Genomic DNA, 25,566 nt, shown 5'->3' on the forward strand with positions numbered 1-25,566 from the left:
TTAGATTCCATTAATCAGTTACGAGGCGTGCGAAGTGAGATGTGGTTTGACGTAAGCCCAGGTTCAAAGCTGTCGTTTTTCTTGAATAGCCCAAAACGACTCTCCGATCCCAGTTCTAGCAACATACTACCACAGTACCTTGCCAATGGAGGCGTTCTGGACAACTATGGGCAGAGATTGACAGCTTTTATTCAGGTGAGAGAATTTGAAGGATTTCTAGTTCATTTTCCAGGAGTTTTGCAATGGGCCGTTCCGCAAAATCACTAAGAGAAAGAGAGGTGTTAGAATTGCAAAGCTTTATTGGGTAATAGCAAACTGAGGTAGTTCTCTAAACCTCTTTTTTTTAAATGGGGCATTATGTTAATTCCCATTTCAGACATATTACGTGTCAGTTCCCAGTGTATCGTTTCTTTGTAGTTGAACTTCAGATTGAGACTTCGCCATTCGGAACCTGCTTCTTTATTGCCCCATAATAGAGCACTTCTTTTGTTTAGAGTAGGTTTTGTTTGACTGTTTAATTTGGAAGGCCAATTTATCGTCATTATAGTCCTATGTTTTGTTTTCTTAAACCTTGTAGAAACTTGTTTCAAAGGGACGCAAGGGACGACACATTAATATGGATGCGACTCAAATAAAGAATCTTATTATCAAGAAAATGATCTAAAATGGGAAAACATTAAACCGAAGCTAAAGAAGTCGAAATATTTAGTCCTCTGGATTCTCTTTGGATTTGCCCTTTAGGGAAAAAAAAAGATTATTTCCGATATTTGAAATTATAATCGATTTGAATTTTTTTAAATTTACTTTTGAGGCTCCGTCTGTTGGGAACTATACGTTCTATGCCATGTGTGATGATCAGTGCAGAGTGTGGCTGAGGACGGTACAGAATCTTTCAGATGTTTCTTTCGTAGAAGACCTGGATACATCCGAGCAACAAAATATGAAAATAGCTGATGTTACAAGTTATACTGGATATGGTGTTTGGGACAGGTGAGATTCTCTATTTGTTCTCTCCATCTCTCCATCCCTCCATCCATTGATTCATTCTTCCCTCCATCCCTCCATCCCTCCATCCCTCCATCCCTCCATCCCTCCATCCCTCCATCCCTCCATCCCTCCATCCCTCCATCCCTCCATCCCTCCATCCCTCCATCCCTCCATCCCTCCATCCCTCCATCCCTCTATTTCTGACCAATGATGTGCAATATTATCACCTCATGCAGGTATCCAGGGCAAGTGTCACGCGATATACCACTTGATTCCTGTAGTATGCAGATGGTCGAGGGAGTTGTCAAGGATTCTCAAGGGGCAGGCTTTTTAGGTGTTGGTTTGAGGCTCCCCACTGGAAAGCGCCTTTTACCTCTTGGTATATCTCAAATGTTCTGGCTGCTTCCAGGTATAGGCCAAAGAAAAGGTTATTTATACAATTGGTCCAAGGTTGGTGTTGCAGTTGGTGATGTGGTAAGCGGTGTGGTTGGTGGTGTATTTGAAGTTGTTGGTGGTGGTGTGGCCGATGGTGCGATTGGTTGTGATGATTGTGGTTGTGGTGGTCCCCTTGCTGTTGCTACTGTTGAGTTGTTCTTCGTGATGCCACGGATATCGTAGCTGCTTGTGTTGCTCTGTCTTTGCAATTATTATCACTTTCTGTTGTTGCCATAAATGCTGTTGTGTTTGCAATTCATATGCTAGCCATTTTTCTTTTGTTCCCCAGGACTTACAAAGCTCGACATCTCACTTGTCAATCCCAAACCAAAACAGCCTTCTTTCGAAGTTGGACAGTCGATAAACCTCAAATGTAAGGATGCTGGCAAGTAATGAAAAAATTACAATAACTTTACTTAGGAGCAACACATAAAGATATAAAAAAATTGAGACCTTTTTTTCTGTTGCAGTGATATATCGTCTTTGCTGTCATGGTATTCTTTGTCCTACTTGTCCAAAGTCAGTCAGCCTACATATTTTCAACCGCAATCTTCTAATCAACTCCTCCTTGCATACAACATGTGAATGGTATTCCTACTCTAGCGTAATAAGGATTACATCTCCTCCTGGATTGTACGACATCAAAGTAAGCTATTGTTAATTGCGCACATTCAATATTGCACAAGTGTTTAACGTTCTTGTTGTTGCGGGGCTCATCATTTTTGGTATTCCCGGGCTTTTTCAGCTAGTGATGAGATCTGTTTAAAAAATATTGCCAGTAAGTAAAGGGATTTATTTCAAATTCTGATGTTTTTTGAAAGGTGTCGGAAATTACAAGAAGCATAGAAGAAGCCAAAGTACTTACAAAGACCTTAACACATCTTGAAATAAGAAGTAAGTAAAGATATCTGCAAAAAAACACTTATTGATACCCTGAAACAACTTCTTATTTATTTATTTTTCTGATGTCATTTCAAGGTCTTGTTGTCTTGAACTGTTTTTATCTGCAACATGAATGTTACTGGGCTTATCATGGTATCGATGGAAGTAATGGCTGGAAAGTTAGACATAACAGCAGCTCTCAAGGTATTCTTTGCTGTTTCTTCTTAAAAGGAAGTTCAGTTGTCGAGCATTTTTGATGCGCAATCTTTGCGGGCGCACAAAAAGCTATGATAAACCATGCGCTTTTTTCTTCGAAACTGTCGATCTTGCAAGGGCTGTAGCATAAAGGTATGAGATGCACCCGAGCCCCAATGTTTTCATTTAAGTCTATTTGGTTATTGTGAAAACATTATAATAAACCTTGGCATCAAAATGGTAAAACATCTGACTTATTCTTACAACAACTGCCAACCCGCTCTTTTTTTCTGGCCTCTTTTCTACAGAACACTATTTCGAACTCATAGGGCGAAACTCAGCCTGGCTACACAGTGCCTCAGTAAGACCGCTACCTTTATTTCAAAGTACAGGACTTTGTTTGACGTTTTCGTATCGTATGCCTAACGAATCTTGTAAGCTGGAAGTCTTCAATAGAAATATTTTAAAGAAAGCTCTTTTATGGAGTCTTAGAGGACTGCAAGGTATGGAATGGAAAGAAACAGCAATCTCTTGGCCAGCAGATGATACTAGCAAGGTACTTTGTTTATTTCGTAAATGTGCCAAAAGTTTGGTAAACAATGAAAGGGCATTGCCTAGAATCAAATTATGGACCCAAAGAGGCATACCTACGTAAGTGCAGTTTCATGGGCCTTCCTTATATAATTCGATGGGTTCAGTTTCACTGGGTTGTGAGTCCCGTTTTTTTTCCCCTCTTCTTCATCCACTTAGGAATGGCGGTTGGTGTCTGTGCCAAAGGCAATTCTGTATGTGCGTGTTGACATTTATTTCCTCTTTGCATCTTTAGATATTGATCGAGGGAAATTGCAATGGCAGTGGAAGCGTCGCTTTGGGAAACATTCGACTTACTACTGAGAAGTGTAACACAACACCTTCTCACGCTAGACCAGGTAGTTACAAAATGCTAAATAGAAATCGAAAACTCGATATCATTTAACATCTGCACGCAAATGGTTTTAGAAAATAGGGGTGTACAGACCATTTTGGGATCCGTAAAATACGTACCGCTGTGGTCCTTTATTGCAGGCACATTTAATCGGGTTTATGGCTTTAGTATCAAAATAATCTCGAATGTTAATTTAAACTAAAGTGAAGGGGCACAACTTCAGCAAATTCAGAACTTGAGTATTTATATAGATTAATTAGCTATACTGTAATAGTTTCTTATTATGTGTATTGCGCGGCCTATTTGTAGTACATTTATTTAAGGAATAGACGTCAGTTTTGATGAAATGACGAAATGTAGTGTCAATAACTTAGAGGACATAAAAAACTGATGTTCATTTGTTTTTTACAATAACAAAAACGATAAAAACTTCTCATTTTTAGTGATCAAGATAACCAACGGAAAGAGCGCGTGCTCGCTGACATCAGTTTATTTGTCTGTCCTCTTATTAATGATAAAATGATAACCAATAAGCGCGTTAGAAATGTGTAAGTTATTGTAAAAAAAACAATATCAACTCATTAACTTTTTTCAGGACACTCCTGCGACAACAACGAATTTCGTTGTTATAACGGAATGTGTGTCAGATCGTACTTACGATGCGATGGCGACTACGCATGCGTAGACAAGTCAGATGAAAAGGATTGTGAGTGCCGATCATCCCAGTTCAAATGCCCCAATGGCAATTGTCTAAATGTGATTGATCTATGCAATGGAGTTAAAGACTGCGATGACGGTTCGGATGAAAAAAGCTGTGGTTAGTTGATCATAGAAATTTTAGAAGAAATGCCTTTTCCTGGTTCGTTAAACCGGATGCATCATGGTCTAGGTTGGGTACAAATAAAGCAGACACTCTCTTTTTAAACATACCTACTTCAGATAATAAAAACAACTGTCCATTTTAATCTTAAAGAGAACCTCTGTTTTGCAGACACCTCTATTAAGAGATCACCATGAAAAGTCCTGAAGGTGTCTGCTTAATAGTAAAACAACTATAAAGGGACCCTTTTTGTGTGTTAATAATAATAATAACAATAATAATAATAATAATAATAATAATAATAACAATAATAATAATAATAACAATAATAATAATAACAATAATAATAATAACAATAATAATAATAATAATAATAATGATAATAATAATAATGACAATAATAATAATGATAATAATAATAACAATAATAATAATAATAATAATAATGATAATAATAATAACAATAATAATAATAATAACAATAATAATAATAATAATAACAATAATAATAATAATAATAATAACAACAATAATAATAATAATAATAACAATAATAATAATAATAATAACAATAATAATAATAACAATAATAATAATAATAACAATAATAATAATAATAATAACAATAATAATAATAACAATAATAATAATAATCTTTATTGCACATATAAATAAATATGCTCCAAGAAAACTCTCTCACACTGGTGATTTTCAAATATTTGGTGAAGTTAAAATATTTCTCGTTTATAGGAGACGACTGTGCAGACAACAAGTTCTCTTGTTTTGATGGCACTTGTATTCCATGGTCCTCTACGTGCGATGGCGTGTTGGATTGTCAAGATGGATCAGATGAACCAACCATATGTGGTCAGTATAGAGGCTTTGCACCATCACATCATGGCAGCCATGACAGAGGCACAATAATATAGTCTCTTTTCCTGGGAAACTGAATTTAGACCAGATTGCCTTTGGGAGATCCTACATAAAACTCAGTTGTTGTAATGTATCAGAAAATCTATCATATTCTGATGTCTTTCTATCTACTATATTAGGTCTGATTCATCGTATTTTTATGAATACATCACATCAACTGCTTGCTACGTAGGCTCTCCCGATTCAAATTTTCATGCCTCTTGTCATGGCTGGTATCAAACCGCTATATTTCCATGCAGCTAGTCTATATAACTTTTTCAATTTATGATGGGAGGTTCAAAATTTGCTAAAAACCTTTTCATTAATCCTTCTTCTCTTCACAGCATCGTTACGGTGTCCTTTGGATAACATTTCCTGCAATATAAATGGTACATCAGAAAAATGCCAACGGTTTAGAGGTACGTAACGACATCAACATTAGATTGTCTAATTATCTAGTTTTCAATGCTTGTTATATTACTGATAACCATGTTTTCAGTGTTATCAACCCCTAAATCCTATCTTAATTCATACTTTCTTCGGGGAGGGGAAGGGCATGCTGTACCACAGAGTGTGGGCAGCTGCCTCTCTAAGAAACATGAGTAAAAAAAGCAGCTGTTAACCAGAGCAGAAAAATCCCACGTATACTCTTTGTCCTGACCTGCTATGACCAGAATTAAAACAAAACTACAAATATACAAATCCGTTTGAAGGACCATGTGATTTTGAAAATGGACTTTGTGGACTCAAGATTGTTGATCAACCTGGTTACAAAAAGTGGCAGTTCAACAGTGGATCAACGCCGACTATGAACACAGGACCAAGTGTTGACCATACTACACAGACTGAGAACGGTGAGCTACAAAATGTAATTTATTATTATGTAATATGATTTATTAGTCATTTTAGCGACTCAATGCATTCTTTGCTCTTCTTTGATTTTCTTATAACTGTTTCACAGTCTTAGGAATTAGAATCACTATATTAATATGTAGCTATTAAACTTGAATCAAATTCTAGTGTGGCCGGCCAATGCTTTCGAGTGATCCATCTTGATGTAATAGACCTCTTGCATTGATTTCCTAGAGGAAATGTTCTGGGGGACAAAACAATAGGCCGTCTTTTTTTATGGTTCAAGAAAATACAAGTAACAAATAGTACATTCTGCACCCTTCCACAGCTTTTCATCTACCTTGGACCCTTTGCAGCACATTAGAATGCAGCTCAATTTGGATGACATAACAATATGTTTCTAATTCTTTTTTTATTTTATTTTTTATTCTAATTTGAGCTGCTTTGACGTCTCATGCAAAGGGTCTTCAAAAAAGTTTGGTACATGTAGGAAGTAACAGTGCTCGTGTTTTCCCTAACAAAACTGAGAAACGATTTCAGATCTAAAGGAACCATTATTCTTTCAGGCAGTTATCTATACATAGAAGCATCAGATTTAAATGATGGTAACAAAGCTATACTTCAAAGTGATTGGTTAAAGTACGATGGAGTCACGTGCTTACAATTTTGGTATCACATGTGGGGACGTCACGTGGGGGATCTTAGCGTCTACGTCACAACAAATGAAACTAGCGAAAAGGTTTGGAGTAGGTCTGGCTCAGCTGGTCAAAAGTGGAGATTTGGACAAACACCGATAGATGTTGGAGGACGTACATTCAGGGTAAGTGCGCCTTAAGCTCTGAATACACCTCCTCGGCTCGGGCGTAATGTTTTTCCATTTCAGACCTCGTGTCGTTCCCTTGAGAATAAGATTGTTTGTTTCGGAGACATATCCATATTCATATCGGCTTTCTCATGCGCAGCCGTTAAAAAAACAAATTGGCAAATTAGACAAAGAAAGGATACTCTAGGGAATGATACGTGGTCTGAAGTGGGAAAACATTACGCCCGAGAAATATATCTGATCAGAGATATCCCCCCCCCCCCCCTTATCCCTTTTTTCATACTCTTGGTAGTTTCTTCTTACACTGAGAAACATGGGAGGTGTGCGCTGATGATGCACTACACATATATGGGTGAAGTTGAGTGCTGGTGTCCTTCTCTACATTATTCGTTTTTCAAAACTACACGGAAATCAGCTTCTAAATTCCTCTTTGAAACGGTTAACCGTCATGGTCATGCACATGAGTTTCTGGGCCCGGTTGCATAAAGCTCTCTTAAGATAAGAGCATCCGTAAGTATTGTTCCAAAACAATAGGCCATTGTACTAAGACAATACTCACGAGTGTTTTTAAGCTTTTTTATCTTAAGAGAGCTTTATGCAACTGGGCCCTGGCTCTGAAGACTGAGTAATTCTTCCCTGAGTGATTGATATACTGAGAAAGTGGATCTATATCGTCTGCTTATATATTTTCCTCTTTTATTGTTCAGTTTGAAATAAGGTCAACCACGGCTGATAAAGAAGGAGATGTAGCGATTGACGACATTAATCTCTTGGATGAAACCTGCGAGCGGGTTATTACACAAAGTACGCACACACTGGACCTAATGCTTTCCCTTTCCAGACCACGTGTCATGCCCTATATTATTATTTCTTCGTTTAACGGTTGCACTTGCACACTCACACTAATATGGACCATAACTCAAACAAAGAATCTTATTCTCAAGAGAATTACACATGGTCTTAAATGAGAAAACATTACGCCAAACTAGTTAGGTCTATTTGAGTAGAACATGATTAACTACAACACGTTTTATTTCACTTCGAAATCCCTTCTCAATACGATAAGGACTGAAGAGAGTCTGTCATAACTAATACTGTATTTCTTTTATTTTTGTGGCTGGGTTTATCCTTAGTCAATCCAAATTGCCAATTCAAGAATGATTTCTGTCAGTGGCAAAGCAACGATGGTTGGAAAGTCGCCGACTCTCCGCCTGTCAGTTTTAGCCGCGTTCCATTTCGTAAGTACAACTAATCGGACTGAACTGAATTAGTACAATCAGCAAAGTCATCTGCTGTCTCGTTAAACACTATTACTTAACGTAAACCGCATCATGTTGCGCATCCTTGGTTATCATTAAGTGTTTTGTCAGCTTCTTCGAAATAACCAATTTGACAAACCCCTTTTCGGACTTTGTGTAATATACTTTATGAATTGTGTAATATACTTTTTTTGATATGTTATTCTCTCCTGTGCTAGAAGGGAAATTTCTCCGGGTTTTTCGGTTCTCCTCTTGCACTAAAGATCAACATGTGAATGAGTTGAGCTTTGTGTTCCTAGATGAAAACCGGTAGTGTGTGTGAGTGTAAAGTCCCTCAGTTAATGCGAATGAACAAATAAAACAGCTAGATACTTAAATAACTAGACGCATATCTGCGTGAACTCGGGCTTCATAGCAGAAAAACGGAATAATTCTTCGTGAACACTGTCATCCTTCTGACGAAACCTTGAAAATTTCCGCCATTGCTCGACCATGTACTTATGTGGCGCATACTACGCACGCGCATAGAACTTGCGCATGCGCTTTGAACGCAACTGCGATTTGTGACAGAACGCAAATAAAGCCCAATTTATACCTCGGGCATTTCTTTGAAAGCCCGAGTAAAAAGGCTAGTTTTACCATAAGGAGTTTCCTCAAGCGAAGTAAAAATTAACCATTGGCTTGAATTGTTTCCTTGACTAATTTTCAATCTTGTCTCAAAGATGAAGGAATTGTTCACAAAAATATCATATTCAAGGGAACACCAACAATGTATAGCCCATATTTGGATTTCCATGAAAACGGCTACGAGTGTGTACGGTTCTGGTACTACATATCTGGTTCCACCAGTGGGATAAGTCTTGGAAAGCTGAAGCTGTACATGGAAAATTCGACCTCGAAGTCACTTGTTTGGAGCACCAACAAAGTCACAAGAAACTGGGCTTACGTGCAAATACCAATAGCAGCCGTGTATAAGACAAGGGTAAGCAATATTCAAGAAGTTTTATATGCCCTCATGCAATCCTTAGATTCCAAGTAGTTGCGCGTTTCAAGCTCTAACTCAAGCCCCCTTTTGTTGATAGTTTTTGGCTAATCGAGCATACATGGTGATTACTATGTTACATAGAAATGAATTGAAAATTTCATAAAGCCAAGGTATAGCACCAGGGTATGCTGAGCAAAATATCAAGAAACAACACATTTGGTGAACGAGTTTCACTTCTACATCAATGAACGACTACCTCTGACATTGATATAGAGGCTTTTCACCATAACGTGATGGGAGCCATGAAAGGATGCAGGGACAATTGCATCTGGAATTCTAGTAACTGGAATCGGATTTACATGAAAAAGAATCCAGTTTCCTAAGGGGAAAAACCTCTATTGTTGTACTTCCTGTCATGGCTGCCATCTCGTGATGGTGCAAAGCCTCTATGACAACTTAGACAACTTAGTCTCCCACTATAGGTTTTAGTTTTGATTTACTACCACCACTTTCATATCACTGGATATAAAATGCACTGTATTATTTATTTTCTTTAAATACCATTTTTTCATGCAGTTATTGTTTGCAACGAACGAACCGTTTCTGGTTGTAAAACAACTGATTGCCTTTGACGATGTCTCTGTGATCAAAGAACATTGTCAACCTATTACGTCGATGAACGGTAAGCGAACACTTAAGTTCAAAGTTACGGAATTTTGTTATCTATAGTACAAACCGATTCTGTGAGCAGTGCAATTTTTATAATAGTTTAAAACACTCATTAATAATTCATAAGCTTATGGTCCAATTTTAACCACCATACACGTCACGTGCATGAACCTTTATACCCGATAAAGTCCTCTTCATTAGTATTCAAGTGATTTTATATAAAGACACATGTGTCTTAATATAAAGACACTTGTGATCTTTATATAAAGACCACTCGAATACTATGAGGATGACTTCATCAGGGATGAAGTATGCATCCAAGTTTAGATGAAGACATAGAGCTTCATCAAGGTCATAGTCAACCCTAAAGATCTTTGACTAACGTGCCTGTCTTTGCCTTGGCACGCAATATCCAACGTGTGGGAGCTTCTATTGAATCGCATAATTTATTACTACTATACTATGTCTATTCTTTGCGTACATATTTACGGTGTTCAACTTATCTATAGAGAAAAAATATCGCTCTGGGATCCTCACGTATACCCTACATTTCATATTCTGGCTGCGTTACCAGCGTGGTTGGTCCTTGTATCGTAGTGGTTAACACATCGGACTAGAATACCGAAGACGTGGGTTCGAATCCTGCCAAGGGCATTTGATATTTTTCTCGTATTCTCTCTATTGAATCTGGTTGCGCACGCCCGTGACGTCAAATCTCTATCGAAGTATAAAAATCCATGTTCGTGACGTGTATGGTGGCTCCAGTTGAAGCAAAATCTTATAAATTGTTCATGAGTGTTTTAAGCAGTTCAAAAAACTCGTAGATCGTGTTTTATCAGGTATAAAAGCACTCGGCTACGCCTCGTGCTTTTATACCTGATAAAACACTCCTACTCGTTTTTTAAACACTACATAAATATGGTTTCGACTAATATTCATGGAGATTATGAGCATGCGAAGACATTCTCGTGTCGTCATCTATAGCAGTAATGCTTGGTTCTCATTATCGACGTAAGCCAACGCAAGCATAAATACAAGCGCAAGTCAAGACAATGCGTTTGAGCTCGCGCCGCTTCTTTTCATAATCAGAGCAACGACAGCTTGCATCGGCTTGAGCCGGATTGCACATGCCCTATTATTTCATATGCAAAGGAACTTTACTCTATTTTCTTTCCATTTAATTTTTAAATAGAAAATTGTATTCAGCGAACGACTGCAAATGACTGTTGTGTCTTCCCCTTCGTATATAATAACAAATGTTACACGTCTTGTATTGGAGATGGTGCCGACAGGCTGTGGTGCAGTATAACGGATAACTATGATCGTGACAAGATGTGGGGAAGCTGCAGTGAAGGTGATCTTATTTACCTATATTATTGTGCTGTGGCTAGACCTTACTGAGGGGACACACTAATTGGGACCACTCGAAGAAATTTGACCAATCACGACAGAGTGAAAACGAAGGAATCAAACTTGAGTCTAACTTAAGCCAATCAGGAAAAAGCAACGAAGCCTATATATCTGAGAAAATTCTTAGACGTCATAAACAAATATGGAATTGAAAGATTGTCATTGGCTGGTGTCAATATGAAACTGATTTTTCTCTCGGCTGATTGGCTTAAGGGATTTTTTATCTTAAATAAAATGGGATCAAAGGTGGTCGTCTGCAAATGCAATTAGCATACTTTGGCTGCACAGTCTTCTAACCTAGATCAGGTTGATGATTTTCCGGTGATTACATGACATGGGAAAAGTCCAGCACCGGTTCTCAGCAGAAGAACAGCACTAACTTTAACTGCATGGCTGCATACATGACATCAAGCATTAACATGCATACTGCTCAGTAAAGCCCTTGAAAATTATATTGCATGTTTAATTGTCCTATACATATTTGCATGATCATGACATCAAATACTAACATGCAGGCTGTTAATACCAATTGATTTTTTAAATAATTTGCATGTCCTAGTTTTTAAAATAACGCTAGCTATAAATTATTAAAATAACTTTATTTGAACCTTTTATTCATTTTTGTTTTTAGCCAATACTAGATTCCAAGGTGAGACAAACAATTCTTTTTGCTAAAATAATCAATAATAATATATTAAAGTTAATTTGATAAAATAATTTGAATATATGGTCTTTTTTTTATATATATTTAATTTGATTTAATTTAATTTAATTTTTTCTTTTTCTTTTTTTGAATATATGGTCATAAGACCTTATTAATTTTTTTATTACCACGGGCATATCAAGATACTATTAACGGAAGCGACAACAGACTATACAGTCAGTCAAAAATATCAACAACAACAACAACAACAATAACTTTATTGTGCCCAAAGAAAGTAAATTAAGTACAAAAAAAAATTATTTGGTATATCAGTTGATGAGAGCACAGACGTTTAGAAATAGCTTTAGAAACTAATCGAGCTAAATGTCTGGGCCATGAGGAGTAATTACAAGAAAAAATAGTCAGTTCAGTATTTTCATGGACAGGTACAAGTCAGATACAGACGAACCAGACACATGTACAGACGAATCAGACAAACACTGAGCACAAAACAAAATGGGTGGAAGCTGAATTATCGATATTAATAATATTCTGTGTTCTCATCGACTGCATGGAGCAGAGTAAAATGAGTAATATCGTACCAAGAGAGCATAAATAAGAGGGAAACTTCATAATAACGCGTGCGCAACGTATATTCCCGGTTGGACTATTTTTAGTAATCGGATGCAGTTTAATTTGGCCTTACCCTACTCCCGTGCGTCATCAACTTGCGCACGCGCTCTTTCCTTTTATTGTTTTAATGGTGTTTTGAACACGGACTTACTTCATCATATATCTTGTTTATAGGGTCAGGTCCTCCAATAGACAAACCATGTGTTGTTCGTACAGTCCAGGGGCCTTGCTGCTCTTTTCCATATATTTACAATGGAAAAGTATACTCTCGATGCATTACAAATTTTCATCATAGACCTTGGTGTTCGTTGACATCAAACTATGACCAGGATCATTCTTGGGGCGACTGCTTGATTTTAGGTTCATATAGACGCCGAAAAGGTATTGTCAGCAAAACTCTACGTTCTTAGACTATCAAATGACATCCAACACTTACTAAAAGGCTTTTATATTCACAGTTCAAAAATCGAAGGAATGCAAACAGAAGACAACAAACGGAGAATGTTGCTTTTTTCCCTTCATGTACCGGGGAAAGAAGTATTCCACATGTGTCTCATTCAAACACGACAGGCCTTGGTGTTCTTTGACGTCCAACTACGATAACGACACACGTAGCTGGGGAAACTGTACGGGATATTGTGAGTTATTTAATTATTTATAATAACTTCGCTATCTAGCTTATTATGCTTACATTAAACTGCTCCCGCTAAATTGACCTTTCTAATGGAACCTTCTGAAAATTATCATCTTGAATGCATCATGAAAAGAGAAAAGAAATCACACTTTTTATCGATTGAATTTGTGGCAATTCTTTTGTATTTTCATGTTAGCCTCAGATAATTTTGGCGAGCGTCCAATCAATAGCTACGCTTGCTTTAAATAGATTTGTTTTCAGTGAGGCCTTGCATCTCTCCACGGTCATCCCTTGGGTTCTATAAGCTCTCTCGCTCCAGTGCTTCTCGCGATCGTCTCAGATCATTGACAAAAAAAAGGGGGGGGAGGGGGGGATCGTGTCCTTTTAAATAAGAAATTGCTTCATCAAAAAAAAAAAAAAATTGATTTGGTTTCAGCCAACCCAGATAACTGTACAGCTGTCTATCAGGAACAAGAGAGTTTACCTTGGATTGACTTCTCCAGCAACGATTCCAGCGTCTTCTGGTCATCAAACCAATACCAAAACACTCGAAATGAAGAACGTTTCTCACCCAGACAACTACAAGGTAGGGTTGTCTAATATTACCAATAGAACCTTTGAAACGCGTCGGAATGCAGTTTAATTTGGAGGACAGAACAATGGGTTTCCAATTCTTAGGAGATGAATTTCTTTTGTTAATTTTGTCCTCCAAATCGTCCTGCATTGACGTCACAAGTGATAAATCTTTTCTTCTGTGAATTTAACCAACATGGCTGATATGATGAAGACATATCAAATCAGCAAATGAGAGCCTCAGTCTCGATGCAAAGCTAAATTATTGACCTTTTTTTATCTCCAGATTTTATCAAAGCTGGTCTTTTCGAAGTTTCCTTCAATTCATCATTTCAAGGAGTATCAGTTCAAACGCTGCCTGATTTGAGCTCATTCACGACTTGTGTGTGGATTAAGACAAATTTACGACTTAACAGAGGTGCAATTTTCCATTACGATTTTAATCTTAATAAAGATAGCAGTGTAACTGGATTTGGGTTGTTCCACGAAAAAACGCTTCGTGTCAGCATTATGGCGTACAATAGGTAAGCATGCTATAAAATTATTACCATCGTTAACCGCTACTGTATATAGACCACTCTTTGCATGTGACGTCAGTCAACGGAGTTCAGTTTGGAGGAGAAAACAAAACAACTTCAATATCATACTGCAATATCGTGCTACAAGGGTACTGTTGACGGTTTCTTTCCTTCTCGTGCCCAGGTCATTGCCACATTACAATCATTGTTACGATCTTGTCTGAGAATATGGCCAACCAGATTCCATCTCAGAAATTTCACCTCTTCGCTAAGTGGCTTCATGCCTAATCTCTCTAGCAACTCATTCTTACTGACGTGAACTTGGCACCGGATACGGAGAATCCTTCTCAGACACTTTTTGTTGTTAAACAGTCACTTAACTGTATTGTAATGTGCGCAAACAAATAATTATTATCACATCTGAAGAAATGTGCAATCAAAGAATATCAAAATTGGATCACCGCTTAGAGATAACAATACATGCTTTCCACGATTGTTTTATAGAAGCACCACCACGTCTGCTAATGATGGCCAATGGCATCACCTGTGTCTCGTATGGAACTCTAAAGGGGGCGTTTATCAACTCTACAAAGACGGCATATTTGTAAAACAACGCCACGGCCTTCATAAATTTAAAAAGATACCAGGTAAAAGATATATGCTAGATTTATAATTAAGGGATCAAGTCGGCTATGAAAGTGTTCTTGTGAGATATCTTCTTGTACCATGCGACTTTGATCCTTTAGAAATTTTGTGCCGAAATTCATTAGCTATAGCACTAACTATATTCGAGGCTAAGAATATTTCTTTGCCCATTGCTTGGAAGTGTTTATAAATTCCGTTCGTTAAATTTCATTACAACCATACGCTGGAAGTGTTTATAAATTCATTTCGTTAAATTTTATATTACAACCATACGCTTATTACGCTTATACGAGCGTCTCCTCAAGTTTGCCATACACGCCTTAGTCACGGTACAGAAATATTTATTAATAATCTATTTTAATGATTTTGAAGGTCATTCAAAATATTACTTATGAAGTTATTTTAAAAAGACTAAGCAATTCCTCATCACCCCATCTAGGGCTAGGTACTTCAGTTATCGGTGGGGACGGTTTCCAAGGAAGCATGAGGTCATTCATAATTTTACTTATGAGGTTATTTTAAAGTCTTAAAAGACTAAGCAATTCCTCATCACCCCATCTAGGGCTAGGTACTTTAGTTATTGGTGGGGACGGTTTCCAAGGAAGCATGAGTGGCTTGAACATATGGAGTATCCCGATGGACCGTGATGAAGTAAAGCATCTATCTATTGGATGTAATATTGAAAAGGGTGACATCAGTGCTTGGTCTGATCTTAGGAGCACCTTGCTTCGTTATTCTATGCTGACTAGTCCTCCTAATTGCCTCGATTCAGGCGGTAAGTCAGAATAACAGTGTGTTTACCATGGAGCATCCATAGTTTATCCTTTTCATGGGAATAGTTACAATACACGTACCTTCCTTCACTATATAAGTGAACAGGCTTAAAAATCAAGAAGAATAAAGAAAAAGAACAAACAAACGAACGAAGGAACAAACTTACCCTGTACCCTGAAGCCATCTCTGAGCTGCCTTGAAGTCAAGACTCAAAACTCTTAGATGGAATTAGAATTTAAAATGTTAGGATGTATAAGGTGAACAAGGAGACACCCTCAAATCAAGAAACAATCCTACTACTCGCGTATGATTTCTCGAGTCCCGCTTTCAAACCCTAGTCTCAAGAGGTGAAAGGGAATTGCACTACCATGCTTGTACCATACCAATCATCCAAGCATGATTTTGCAATGCTTCGTATTCTACAGATTTGTTAGTTTTCAGTAGCGATCGTGTACTTCCATTGATTTCTGTATTTTCTTTCTTGTCATTAAAAGGAGAAGGATTTAATATTATAAAGAACATCACTACAACATATAGTGTGAACGCTCAGCTCAGAAGTAACAGCACTCTTCTAGTCAGAAGCGATGTTAGGAATGTCCAGAACACGGGCCTGTGTATGAAGTTTCGCTATAGATTGATAGGCAAGGCAGCATTGTCCCTGAAGATCTATAAAAGCGAGACAAACAATATCAGCGACTCTCCAGATCAGTTTCTGTGGGGAACCTCTGATAGTCAAGTACCTGGCTGGTTATTTGCAAGCGTTTCTATCACAACTTTACGTCCATTTGAGGTATCAGTAAGCTGTAGTAGTATTAGTAGTAGTAACACTTTATTGAAAGAGGGAACCGTAATTACAGAAAACTGTAATCTCCCTTACGGCCCTAACAAAAATATAGAGATATATTACAATAATAAAAGGTAATTAAACAAAAAATACAAACATCATAAAAGGTAATAAATTAGAGGGTAAAATTTGATAAAAATTACAAATATGTATAATACATATTAAGGTATTCAAGTTTTGAAACAAGGTGCATGTGCAGTGTAACCTGATCCAAGCCTTCCTGAAAACATATGATGTAAATACAAATATGAATATGAAATTATTTTTATGACAAGTCGGCAAAGTGTTCAAGTTTTCGGGAGGGTTTGGACCAAGACACATAGCAACATGCATCACCATGGAAACAGCCATTGTTCCAGGGGACGCCAGGCCATGTGCAGCAAACTATATACAAGCCCTCTCGAACACATATGATATATTATAAATATGAATGATTGTATAAATTAGGTAATTATTATTCGTAAAATATTATTATGACGAGCAATAGATATGAAAGATACCGGGAAAATGCTTAATAAATACGTGATACTTTAAAATTATCATTAGTATAAGATTTCATAAAAGCAGAAAAAAATGTCTATAGCTATAGCTATTTCTATCATCAATTGATCAAACCTGATGTTAAACATACATTTTCATATTCCAAGGGCAAGAAAATGCTAATGATAGAATGCCCACTGACCTATTTTATAAAAAGGTGTCGCCGATCTGAAATCTGAAATCTGAAATTTGAGATTGAGAAACACGCTGCAAAACGTAGTGTATATTCAATGCCAAACAACGTAGTTTCATTTAAGATTGGAATATGAAGTATGATCGCGACCTTCAAGTTAGGAATGTGATTTTTTTCGTATTTTAGCCAGAAAACATATAAAGCACCAAAATTCTGGTTAGTCTCAGATCGCCCATTTCACATCTCCGACATTCTACACAACGTTTTTTTTTAAATATGTCTTTACATTTATATGTGTAGGTTGTGATTAAAGCCTTGTTTGGCAGTGGACAAGGATCTATTGGATTTGGTGGATACGTTATCAAGCCTGGATATTGTACTGAATTTAGCTATGGCGAGCAACGAGGTAAAAAATATTGAAAGCACAGTTTGCCTTTGCTATAGGTCAGTACCGTATGCTTTCTACTCGTACTAAAAGCACTCAAAGTACTAAAAGCATGTATACTATCATGCTCTAGAGTGCTTTTATTACGAGTAGAAAGCATACGGTACTGACCTATAGCACGTACACTGTACGGCATGCTGTAACATTAATTGAAATGGCTCCCCATTATATATATATATATATATATATATATATATATATATATATATATATATATATATATATCTTCTTCTAATTAGATTGTAATCATTATCGCACGTTCGTACTTTGAACGAGCTTAACCAGCTCCTGGACGACACGTGTTTAAATAAACGATTGATTGATTGACTGACTGACTGACTGACTGACTGACTGACTGACTGACTGACTGACTGATTGATTGATTGATTGATTGATTGTGTACCACTTATTAATCCAATCACGCACATTACGGTTGTGCCTAGGCATACGGCAAAGCCTTGGCTACCAATTTGCCATATCGTTTCCCACTCATAGAAAGACCGCTCTTTTGGAAAAGAGATATATTTTCGTTTAGGATAATATTATGTCCAACATAAGTTTTGGGTAATTGTGATTTTCAGCTTCGTGAATTTTGTTGCATCTTCCATTACAGCTTGCCAGCTTAACTTGACAAGTCAGTCCGGAACATTTGCTTCGCCATATTATCCTGATCTCTATCCAAATGACATTGTCTGTAGATGGCAAGTATCAAGACCTCCAGGACAAGTAATCCGGTTGACTATCCACTCATTCGAACTCGAGTACAGCCAAAGTTGTACAAACGATAACGTCACAGTATATGATGGGTTGCATGGTAACGCTAAGAGTCTTGGAAGGTTCTGTGGAGATCGTTTTCCGTTGTTTCTTGAGACGTCTTCAAACAACCTTATTTTGCTTTTCAAAACAAACGAATTGGCTAGGGGTTTTGGATTCAGAATGTCCTATTCTTCTCGCAGTAAGTAAGAAATTTTTAGCATGTTCTGCTATGCTTAAGAAGCGCCAGTTAGTTGTGCAAAAGTCGACAAACTCTCAACATAAATGAGGGTTTATTAAATAAAGAAAACTACAACGACAATGGCAGTCCAGGACGCCTGGGGCGCGTGGGGCGCGACCGCTGAAAATACTGGCATAATGGCGGAGATACATGGTTATTTGCAGTTTTCATCTAATATAAAATTTGGGATGTGTTTGAGTCGAATGATTGGCTTCGTAGCCATAAACATGAGCAGCTTTCATAGGCCAACCAAGAAGAACTTATCTTGAGGGTCAGTAAAATCAATCTCGATTGGAGTTGCTTTGGGGCACTTACTGTAACTGTAACGTTTTAACAAGAGTTCTTAATAACTTTTAATGCTTTGCCTTTACCACCAGAAACCTCTAAAGAGGCTGATAGCTGCATGGCTGTTCAAGGTTTGCATCGAAAACACTCATCTTTATTCATTTATATGGCATGCATCCAGTTCTCCAGAGCCAAACCCCTAGTTAACTCTCATTGTCAAAGGATGTGCTCTGAATACATTGAAATGACAGGGTTTACTAAATTCATTAAATTGACAGCAATCGTCAACCATGATCTAAACTCGATGCCTCTTTCTTTTTTATGTAAGATTGTCCATCAAGTTGTACCTGTTCGTTCACTCAAGAAATTCCAAAAAGAATCATAGTTGCTGGAGAAGAGTTGACAGTTATACCGAGAAATATGCCACAGAATACTGCAGCCTTGTAAGATCTTAAAGTTTTTATATGAATGTAAAACGTTACATCACGTAGCACTGGTCACGGTACATCCGTTAAACCAATCATAGCGCGCGTCATCCAATCAGAAACCTTGGTCACGGCACGTCACCTTTACCGTCACCAAATTTACTCGATAAGACTTAACTTGCATTAAATAGTGATTGCAAGATGACGAAGATGTTTCCTTATTACGGCTCGTTCTTGTTGTGGTAGACACCTGAAGCATGAAGACAATAAAGCAACAGCCAAGGATAGTGAATCTAGAGCTAAATAATACCTTGCAAAACAAAAACCCTAACCCAGAATACGATAAAGCTAAGCTTGTTACTCCAAGAAAGAACCCTTAATTCTGACATTGTTGATCTTGTAGGATGTTTGGAAGGAATCGCATTACAAAGCTTAAAGAAAACATTTTTTTACAGATGCCTCACCTTCAGTTTATGTAAGTAAATGACATGACTGTGAACAAAACTTAAATGAAGTTTGTTATTATAATGCAATCAATCATTATTATTTACATGTAGAGCAGTTTTTAGGTATCAAAACATTAAAATATCGTCTATCGACTAAGGCCACGTCCACACGTATCCGAAAATTTTTGCATCCGCAAACTTTTTTTTTGCAAATACGGGTTCTATCCACACGTGTTCGGAAATTTTTGTATCCGCATCCGGAAATTTTCGAAAACGGTCTCTAGAGTGGAAATTTTCGAATACGCTGCGAATACTGACACGTGTGGACGGTCGTATCCGCAAATTTTCGAATACGATGACGTAAATACGATTTTGAGCATGGTCAAGAAGAAAAACTATCCGTCAAATGGACTAGGCACTAGCGTGCATCAGGGCGGATACAAAAATTTCCGGATACGTGTGGACGGGGCCTAAAGAAACCAAAGTTCAGCTTTCAACTGTTGCAAGCATGCACTTTGATTGCAAGTATATCAATCGGTGTCTTATAACTTCAAACACGACGATGTCTGCTTATTTAATGTTTTGAGAATCGAAAAAGCTAATCGATAATGAAACATTGGTTGCATTATACTCATAATGAAAAGAAGTCTCATTTCAGTAGTGTTTTCATTTTGTTTTACAGCGACCTCAGTTATAACCGTCTTATGAGTTTACAAGGGTCTCCCTTCCGTGGGTTGGATTCTCTGCTAACCTTGTAAGTATGTGAAAATGAAAAGAATACGGTCCTCATCTCTCTTTCTTTCTCCCTCTCCAACCTTCCCCACCCCCCCCCCCCCCCTCTCCTCCACCACAAAAGCAATGCTTCTCTTAGCTTTTCCTACCAAGAAGGAGCTAGTTCTAAGAATGTAAGCTTTCTAGATCACAAAACATACATTTTGGAAAATCACTTTTTCCTGTCTTTATAACATAGACAAATGAGGTCAAATTTTATATCAAGACTAAAGCCTGATGTATTCAGTGGACTTTCTCGTCTTCAAAACATGTAAGTTTAATCAAAAGGTACTAAATCTACATTTTTGTCAGTTGTTCCAATAGACTTCAATTTTATTTTGACATACTAAAGGTTATGCAGCAAAAATGTCATTTCGTTTAGAGATTTAAGCAACAATCTATTGGATGATGTTGGAAAGGGCGTACTGGATCCGTTAACGCATTTACAGATCTTGTAAGTAATATGCAAATAATTATATCCAGTTAACAATCCACTTGCAATATAGTGTTATTTCTGTTATTTCGGGGTGCAACCACATGAATCAAAATCCATTCAGACATGACATAACAATGAAACAGCCACCACTACCAGAATCCCTTGCACACTTTCTTTTGATTAATTAATTAATCAATTATCAGCAATTTCAAAGCATTAATAATCAGTAAACAATAATCATAATTATGAACTATTTAACAGGAGCCTAATGTCCAATCGCATCATTCATATTGAAAACGAAGCATTTAAACATCTGAGGAACTTGACTAACTTGTAAGTAACAAAATAAACGAATTATAAAAGGACAACTTTACAAATATATTCTTGAATGAAAAATATGAAATGAAAAATACAATGGGAAAAGAATCTGCCAATATGTGACGGGTTGCAACAATTCCGAAAAGAGCTAGACATTGCCAGGCCACGTTGGTGGTATATGTATATTAACATTGGATACTAATGGATTTTTGTCTTTTGTCGGCCACAAACATGGCCATGATGGCGTAACGTCGATCGAAGAATACACCGTAATAGAATGATACCACGTTAAACAACTTATTTATTAACTTGCTTATTTATTTTCCCCCTGCATCTCTCGCTTAGTCTTTGAAGATATAAATGCATTCAAAAGTATATACCACACAATAACAACATCAGAACCCTAGCTAATACAGATCTTTAAATTGGTTTATAGGCATGATGCATATGTAATGAGCCCTGAAGTAACTAAAGTTGACGTCGTAAGATAATGAATTACGCATACCTTTTTGTCTTAGATATTTAAGTAATAATCGGATCAAACAACTAAATCAAGACACATTTAGAGGACTACATTCTCTTCGAGTTTTGTGAGTATAACTTAGATTATGACAAGAAGAGTATATTATTATCCTCAGCCTCAGCCTCAGCCTCACCCTCAGCCTCACCCTACTCCTACTCCTCCTCCTCCTCCTCCTCCTCCTCCTCCTTATCGCCTTATCCTTATCCTCATGTTATTAATTTCTTTCATCTTTTCATCTTCTAAAGACATCTGGAGAAGAACAACATTAAAGAATTCAAAGAGGATACCTTCAAGCACCTTCAGAAATTACGTGTGCTGTAAGTATAACCGTATCATGAGAGTTTAAAAGAGCAATTCCTTTTTTTGAGCTGTATCCACATTCCTAGATCTTCTAATGCTCAGGAATGACACTGAACTTTGCTTATATAGAGGATGACACTTGACAGTAATGCGACTTTCGTGGTCCTCTTTTAACATCTGTAGTTTATTATAGCATCGTGTAGCGTATAACTTGGTTAATAAATATTCCAGGGAACTGTACGGGATAGTAATATAATTTGCCTAATTTTTATCTCAATCCCCAGAAAACTCGATCGCTTTATACATTGTTGCTACGCAATAAAGTCAGTTAAAGGTCTTAATTGTCAGTCTCCCAAGTCTGCGTTTTCCAACTGTGATGACCTGATGAAGAACAAAACCCTAAGAGCCTGCATCTGGATTCTTGGTATTCTTGCGCTTCTTGGAAACATTGGCGTCATAGCTTGGAGAATGGTTGCAAGAGAACAGTTAAACCAAGTGCACTCATTTCTATTAACCAACCTCGCGTTTGCTGACTTGTTGATGGGAGTTTATTTGTTGCTTGTCGCTTTTAAAGATGTAGAGTTTAAAGGTGTCTACTTTAAGCATGATCTTTATTGGCGGTCAAGTCGGCTGTGTCAATTTGCAGGCGCTCTTTCAGTCATTTCAAGTGAAGTATCCGTTCTGATTCTTACAACATTGACAGCAGACAGATTCGTATGCATCGTCTTTCCTTTAAGATTTATAAGACTGAAAATGAAATCTGCAGTATTTGTTGTGATGACGATATGGACTGCAAGCCTATTGATATCAATACTACCAATTGTAATCAAAGATTACTTTTATGACTTTGATTGGCAAGAAGGTTTCTACGGTCGGTCTGCCGTTTGTCTTCCACTCCAGCTGTCAGGGGAGCGACTCCCAGGCTGGGAGTATTCAGTTGCCATTTTCATTGCCTTGAACTTTTTCGCCTTCACATTCATTCTCGTCGCCTATGTGGTCATGTTTTGGGAAGTAAAATCTGTTGGGAAATCTGCCCGTTCAAATAATCATACGAGAACGGAGTCCGCCCTGGCAAGGCGAATAGCATTCATAGTTATAACTGACTTTTGTTGCTGGATGCCAGTTATTGTAATTGGGATTCTCTCTCTACTTGGAATATTCAAAGACCCAGAAAAACAAGTTTACGTTTGGATCGCAGTTTTTGTTCTGCCTGTAAATTCATCAATTAACCCAATATTATATACATTCTCTACTCGGAGTTGGCGCAGAGGAAACAGTAGAGAAATGTCGTTTATTGGTTTTATGGTTAATGCTGCAAATCGTGTCAGTATTGCTTTTAGCCGAGGTATGTATAAAACTATATTTCAGCTCATCACGATAATCTTGGGTCGGAACTGAGTAAGGCTAAACTAAGTGACGCGAAATGGCGAAGCTTTTCCAATCATTCATTTTCCATATTTACCTGTTAAACACAAACTTTGGTACCAGGAATCATAAACCGGATGCAGTTTAAATTGCGCCTTCTCTCGTGCTTAGACTGGCAAGCGCGCTTTTTTCGTTGCGGTTTTGATCACCAAAAACGAGAAAAACTTATGAACTCGTAAACTCATTTATATAATGATATAGCTTTCTTTTTTTTAATTTTGTAATAAAAATTAAGGACGATCGCATGCTGATAGCTTGGATGGAACAACTGCAGTAATACCTATGACAAACATGTCAACTGCTTTAGACAAAAACGGGCTACGAAAATTTAAGAAGTTGAAGAGCAATTCTCTTCTTAGAGGATTGCAAGTCGTGGAGAAGGCTGGAATGTTCAAAGGAAATTTCTTGCCGTCAACGGTAGGTCTTTCTTTATTGAAAACTAGTGAAAGGTATTCTTGGGGTGCATGTTACGTTATAGCGCCCTGTTGGTTGACTATACAAAGCATTCATCATCAAACGTCTGTTGTTAGATCAACCAAGATGGCGGCTGTTTCATTGTTTTTCATGGCGTCTAAGGGATTTGTCGGTCACGTGGTTACAGCCCATGAACAGCTATAATTTCCCTGCTGCCATTTATTTTACGACAGCCCGGTTGTGGAGCAAAACATACATTTTATTCTTTTGGAAAAATGAAAAAATTATTAGCACGCAAACGCTACATGGAGCCCTTACAATCAACAAGAGTGGTGCGAAAATTGTTGGAAGTGTTTGGGCAAGAAAATCAATGAAACAGGAGAAAAACGTTTGATTCTCTTTAGATAATGAAGAAAAAAATGCTTGCATATTTTAGGAATTGGAATGCATGCAAAAGTTAACATTCTTAACGTATATTTTATTTTAGGAGTTCTTCATTGCTCGCTGTGGTAAGTCAAAAGAAAGCGCAATTGTTCTTTTAAAAGTCTTCGCAAGTAACCAGAGAATGGATTGGGAGAGAGAAGTGGAGGCGTTGGAAAGAGTAGAAATGGACGGAGGCCACCCAAATATTATCAAACATCTATGGCATTCAGAAGGTAACCAACCCCGCTCGATTTGAGCAACATGATATTGATTTCTTTTAAGATTGAGATATTCTAAGTTATTTTTTCTATTTTTTTGGATCAGCAAATAAATTACCTGCAGACATCGACCTTAAAAACCTTGCCCCTGTTAGAAGCTGCAGCATGTAAGTATATTTGTCTTGCCTATTTTGTCTTCAAAAAGTCATTAATAATTCATGAAGGGAACACAATAGGAATCATGACCATGAAGGTGATTTTATATCTGATATTGATGGGTTGCAACAAGAGAATATGAACTAAGAGAAGGAATCCTACCTATATAGCCTTGTGACCATCATGTGCACAGTTTGATGCTATTTTTAGCTTGGAGATATTTTGAGCGAAGAACCTGATTGGTTGATTTCTTGAGGGTAGGCGGCTTCTAGTCTTGCAGTAAACAAAAGCCTGTGTTTTTGTCGCTTTTCGTGTCCTAAAACGAGGCATTAAAGGAAGCATGATTATCGCGCGGGCATGGTAACGAGCTAAAAATAGAATCAATGATTCTAAAAATAGCATCAAAGTGTGCACATGATGGGGCACGGGGATTCCTTCTCTTAGTTCATTTTCTCTTGGTTGCAAGCATTCTCTACAGAGTCAAAAGACAAAAACATGGCGGCCATTGTTGTGCCGTTAACAATGGATGCTAATGAGAAATCTTTTGTTAAATGGCACCAACGTGGTCGCGATGACGTAACGTGCAATCGAAGAATAGATTCGTCTTCATATTCATAAAATCTTACTTCAATTTTCTCTATCAAACTTGGTTCATTTCGTAAAGAATCCGGTACAATATGAGAGCATACATCATAAGCCGTTTAATAAACTCGCAGATCGTGTTTTATCGGGTCTAAGACCACTGGGCTGCGCCTCGTGTTTTATATCCGTTAAAACACTCCTGCTCGTTTATTAAACACTACATAAGCGTGACCGTGAGGTAAAGACTACAAATAAGAATAAATAGCTTAATAAAATAAATAGATATAAAAACTCCGAAAAAGAAGATATTCTGA

At 37.4% G+C, this 25,566-nt stretch overlaps 1 protein-coding gene across 2 annotated transcripts in view; it reads left to right on the forward strand.

Moving 5' to 3' along the window:
* Positions 1 to 25,566, forward strand: part of LOC116298490 (uncharacterized) — a 36,634-nt gene that overhangs the window by 7,720 nt on the left and 3,348 nt on the right. Inside the window, exons 9-50 of one of the 2 annotated variants that reach the window (XM_089033834.1) lie at positions 5 to 195; positions 812 to 990; positions 1,224 to 1,396; positions 1,712 to 1,795; positions 1,893 to 2,068; positions 2,244 to 2,316; positions 2,401 to 2,508; positions 2,808 to 3,055; positions 3,326 to 3,428; positions 4,020 to 4,241; positions 4,995 to 5,111; positions 5,501 to 5,575; positions 5,870 to 6,010; positions 6,575 to 6,828; positions 7,539 to 7,635; positions 7,965 to 8,069; positions 8,813 to 9,072; positions 9,652 to 9,757; positions 10,937 to 11,098; positions 11,786 to 11,803; positions 12,605 to 12,811; positions 12,889 to 13,068; positions 13,501 to 13,650; positions 13,924 to 14,161; positions 14,660 to 14,802; positions 15,363 to 15,575; positions 16,069 to 16,364; positions 17,392 to 17,497; positions 18,150 to 18,491; positions 18,908 to 18,946; positions 19,144 to 19,258; positions 19,644 to 19,715; positions 20,369 to 20,440; positions 20,657 to 20,728; positions 20,840 to 20,911; positions 21,155 to 21,226; positions 21,730 to 21,801; positions 21,980 to 22,051; positions 22,319 to 23,379; positions 23,695 to 23,876; positions 24,361 to 24,529; positions 24,621 to 24,681. In XM_089033834.1, coding sequence (XP_088889960.1) covers positions 5 to 195; positions 812 to 990; positions 1,224 to 1,396; positions 1,712 to 1,795; positions 1,893 to 2,068; positions 2,244 to 2,316; positions 2,401 to 2,508; positions 2,808 to 3,055; positions 3,326 to 3,428; positions 4,020 to 4,241; positions 4,995 to 5,111; positions 5,501 to 5,575; positions 5,870 to 6,010; positions 6,575 to 6,828; positions 7,539 to 7,635; positions 7,965 to 8,069; positions 8,813 to 9,072; positions 9,652 to 9,757; positions 10,937 to 11,098; positions 11,786 to 11,803; positions 12,605 to 12,811; positions 12,889 to 13,068; positions 13,501 to 13,650; positions 13,924 to 14,161; positions 14,660 to 14,802; positions 15,363 to 15,575; positions 16,069 to 16,364; positions 17,392 to 17,497; positions 18,150 to 18,491; positions 18,908 to 18,946; positions 19,144 to 19,258; positions 19,644 to 19,715; positions 20,369 to 20,440; positions 20,657 to 20,728; positions 20,840 to 20,911; positions 21,155 to 21,226; positions 21,730 to 21,801; positions 21,980 to 22,051; positions 22,319 to 23,379; positions 23,695 to 23,876; positions 24,361 to 24,529; positions 24,621 to 24,681 — 6,898 coding nt within the window. The remainder of the gene's footprint in view (positions 1 to 4; positions 196 to 811; positions 991 to 1,223; positions 1,397 to 1,711; positions 1,796 to 1,892; positions 2,069 to 2,243; positions 2,317 to 2,400; positions 2,509 to 2,807; positions 3,056 to 3,325; positions 3,429 to 4,019; positions 4,242 to 4,994; positions 5,112 to 5,500; positions 5,576 to 5,869; positions 6,011 to 6,574; positions 6,829 to 7,538; positions 7,636 to 7,964; positions 8,070 to 8,812; positions 9,073 to 9,651; positions 9,758 to 10,936; positions 11,099 to 11,785; positions 11,804 to 12,604; positions 12,812 to 12,888; positions 13,069 to 13,500; positions 13,651 to 13,923; positions 14,162 to 14,659; positions 14,803 to 15,362; positions 15,576 to 16,068; positions 16,365 to 17,391; positions 17,498 to 18,149; positions 18,492 to 18,907; positions 18,947 to 19,143; positions 19,259 to 19,643; positions 19,716 to 20,368; positions 20,441 to 20,656; positions 20,729 to 20,839; positions 20,912 to 21,154; positions 21,227 to 21,729; positions 21,802 to 21,979; positions 22,052 to 22,318; positions 23,380 to 23,694; positions 23,877 to 24,360; positions 24,530 to 24,620; positions 24,682 to 25,566) is intronic. The other variant, XM_089033838.1, reaches the window with a different exon arrangement.

The sequence above is a fragment of the Actinia tenebrosa genome, unplaced genomic scaffold (genome assembly GCF_029948245.1).
Source record: "Actinia tenebrosa isolate PJP-AT-01 unplaced genomic scaffold, QUT_ActTen_1.0 PGA_scaffold0__85_contigs__length_37466705, whole genome shotgun sequence".
Classification (NCBI taxonomy): Eukaryota; Metazoa; Cnidaria; class Anthozoa; order Actiniaria; family Actiniidae; genus Actinia; species Actinia tenebrosa.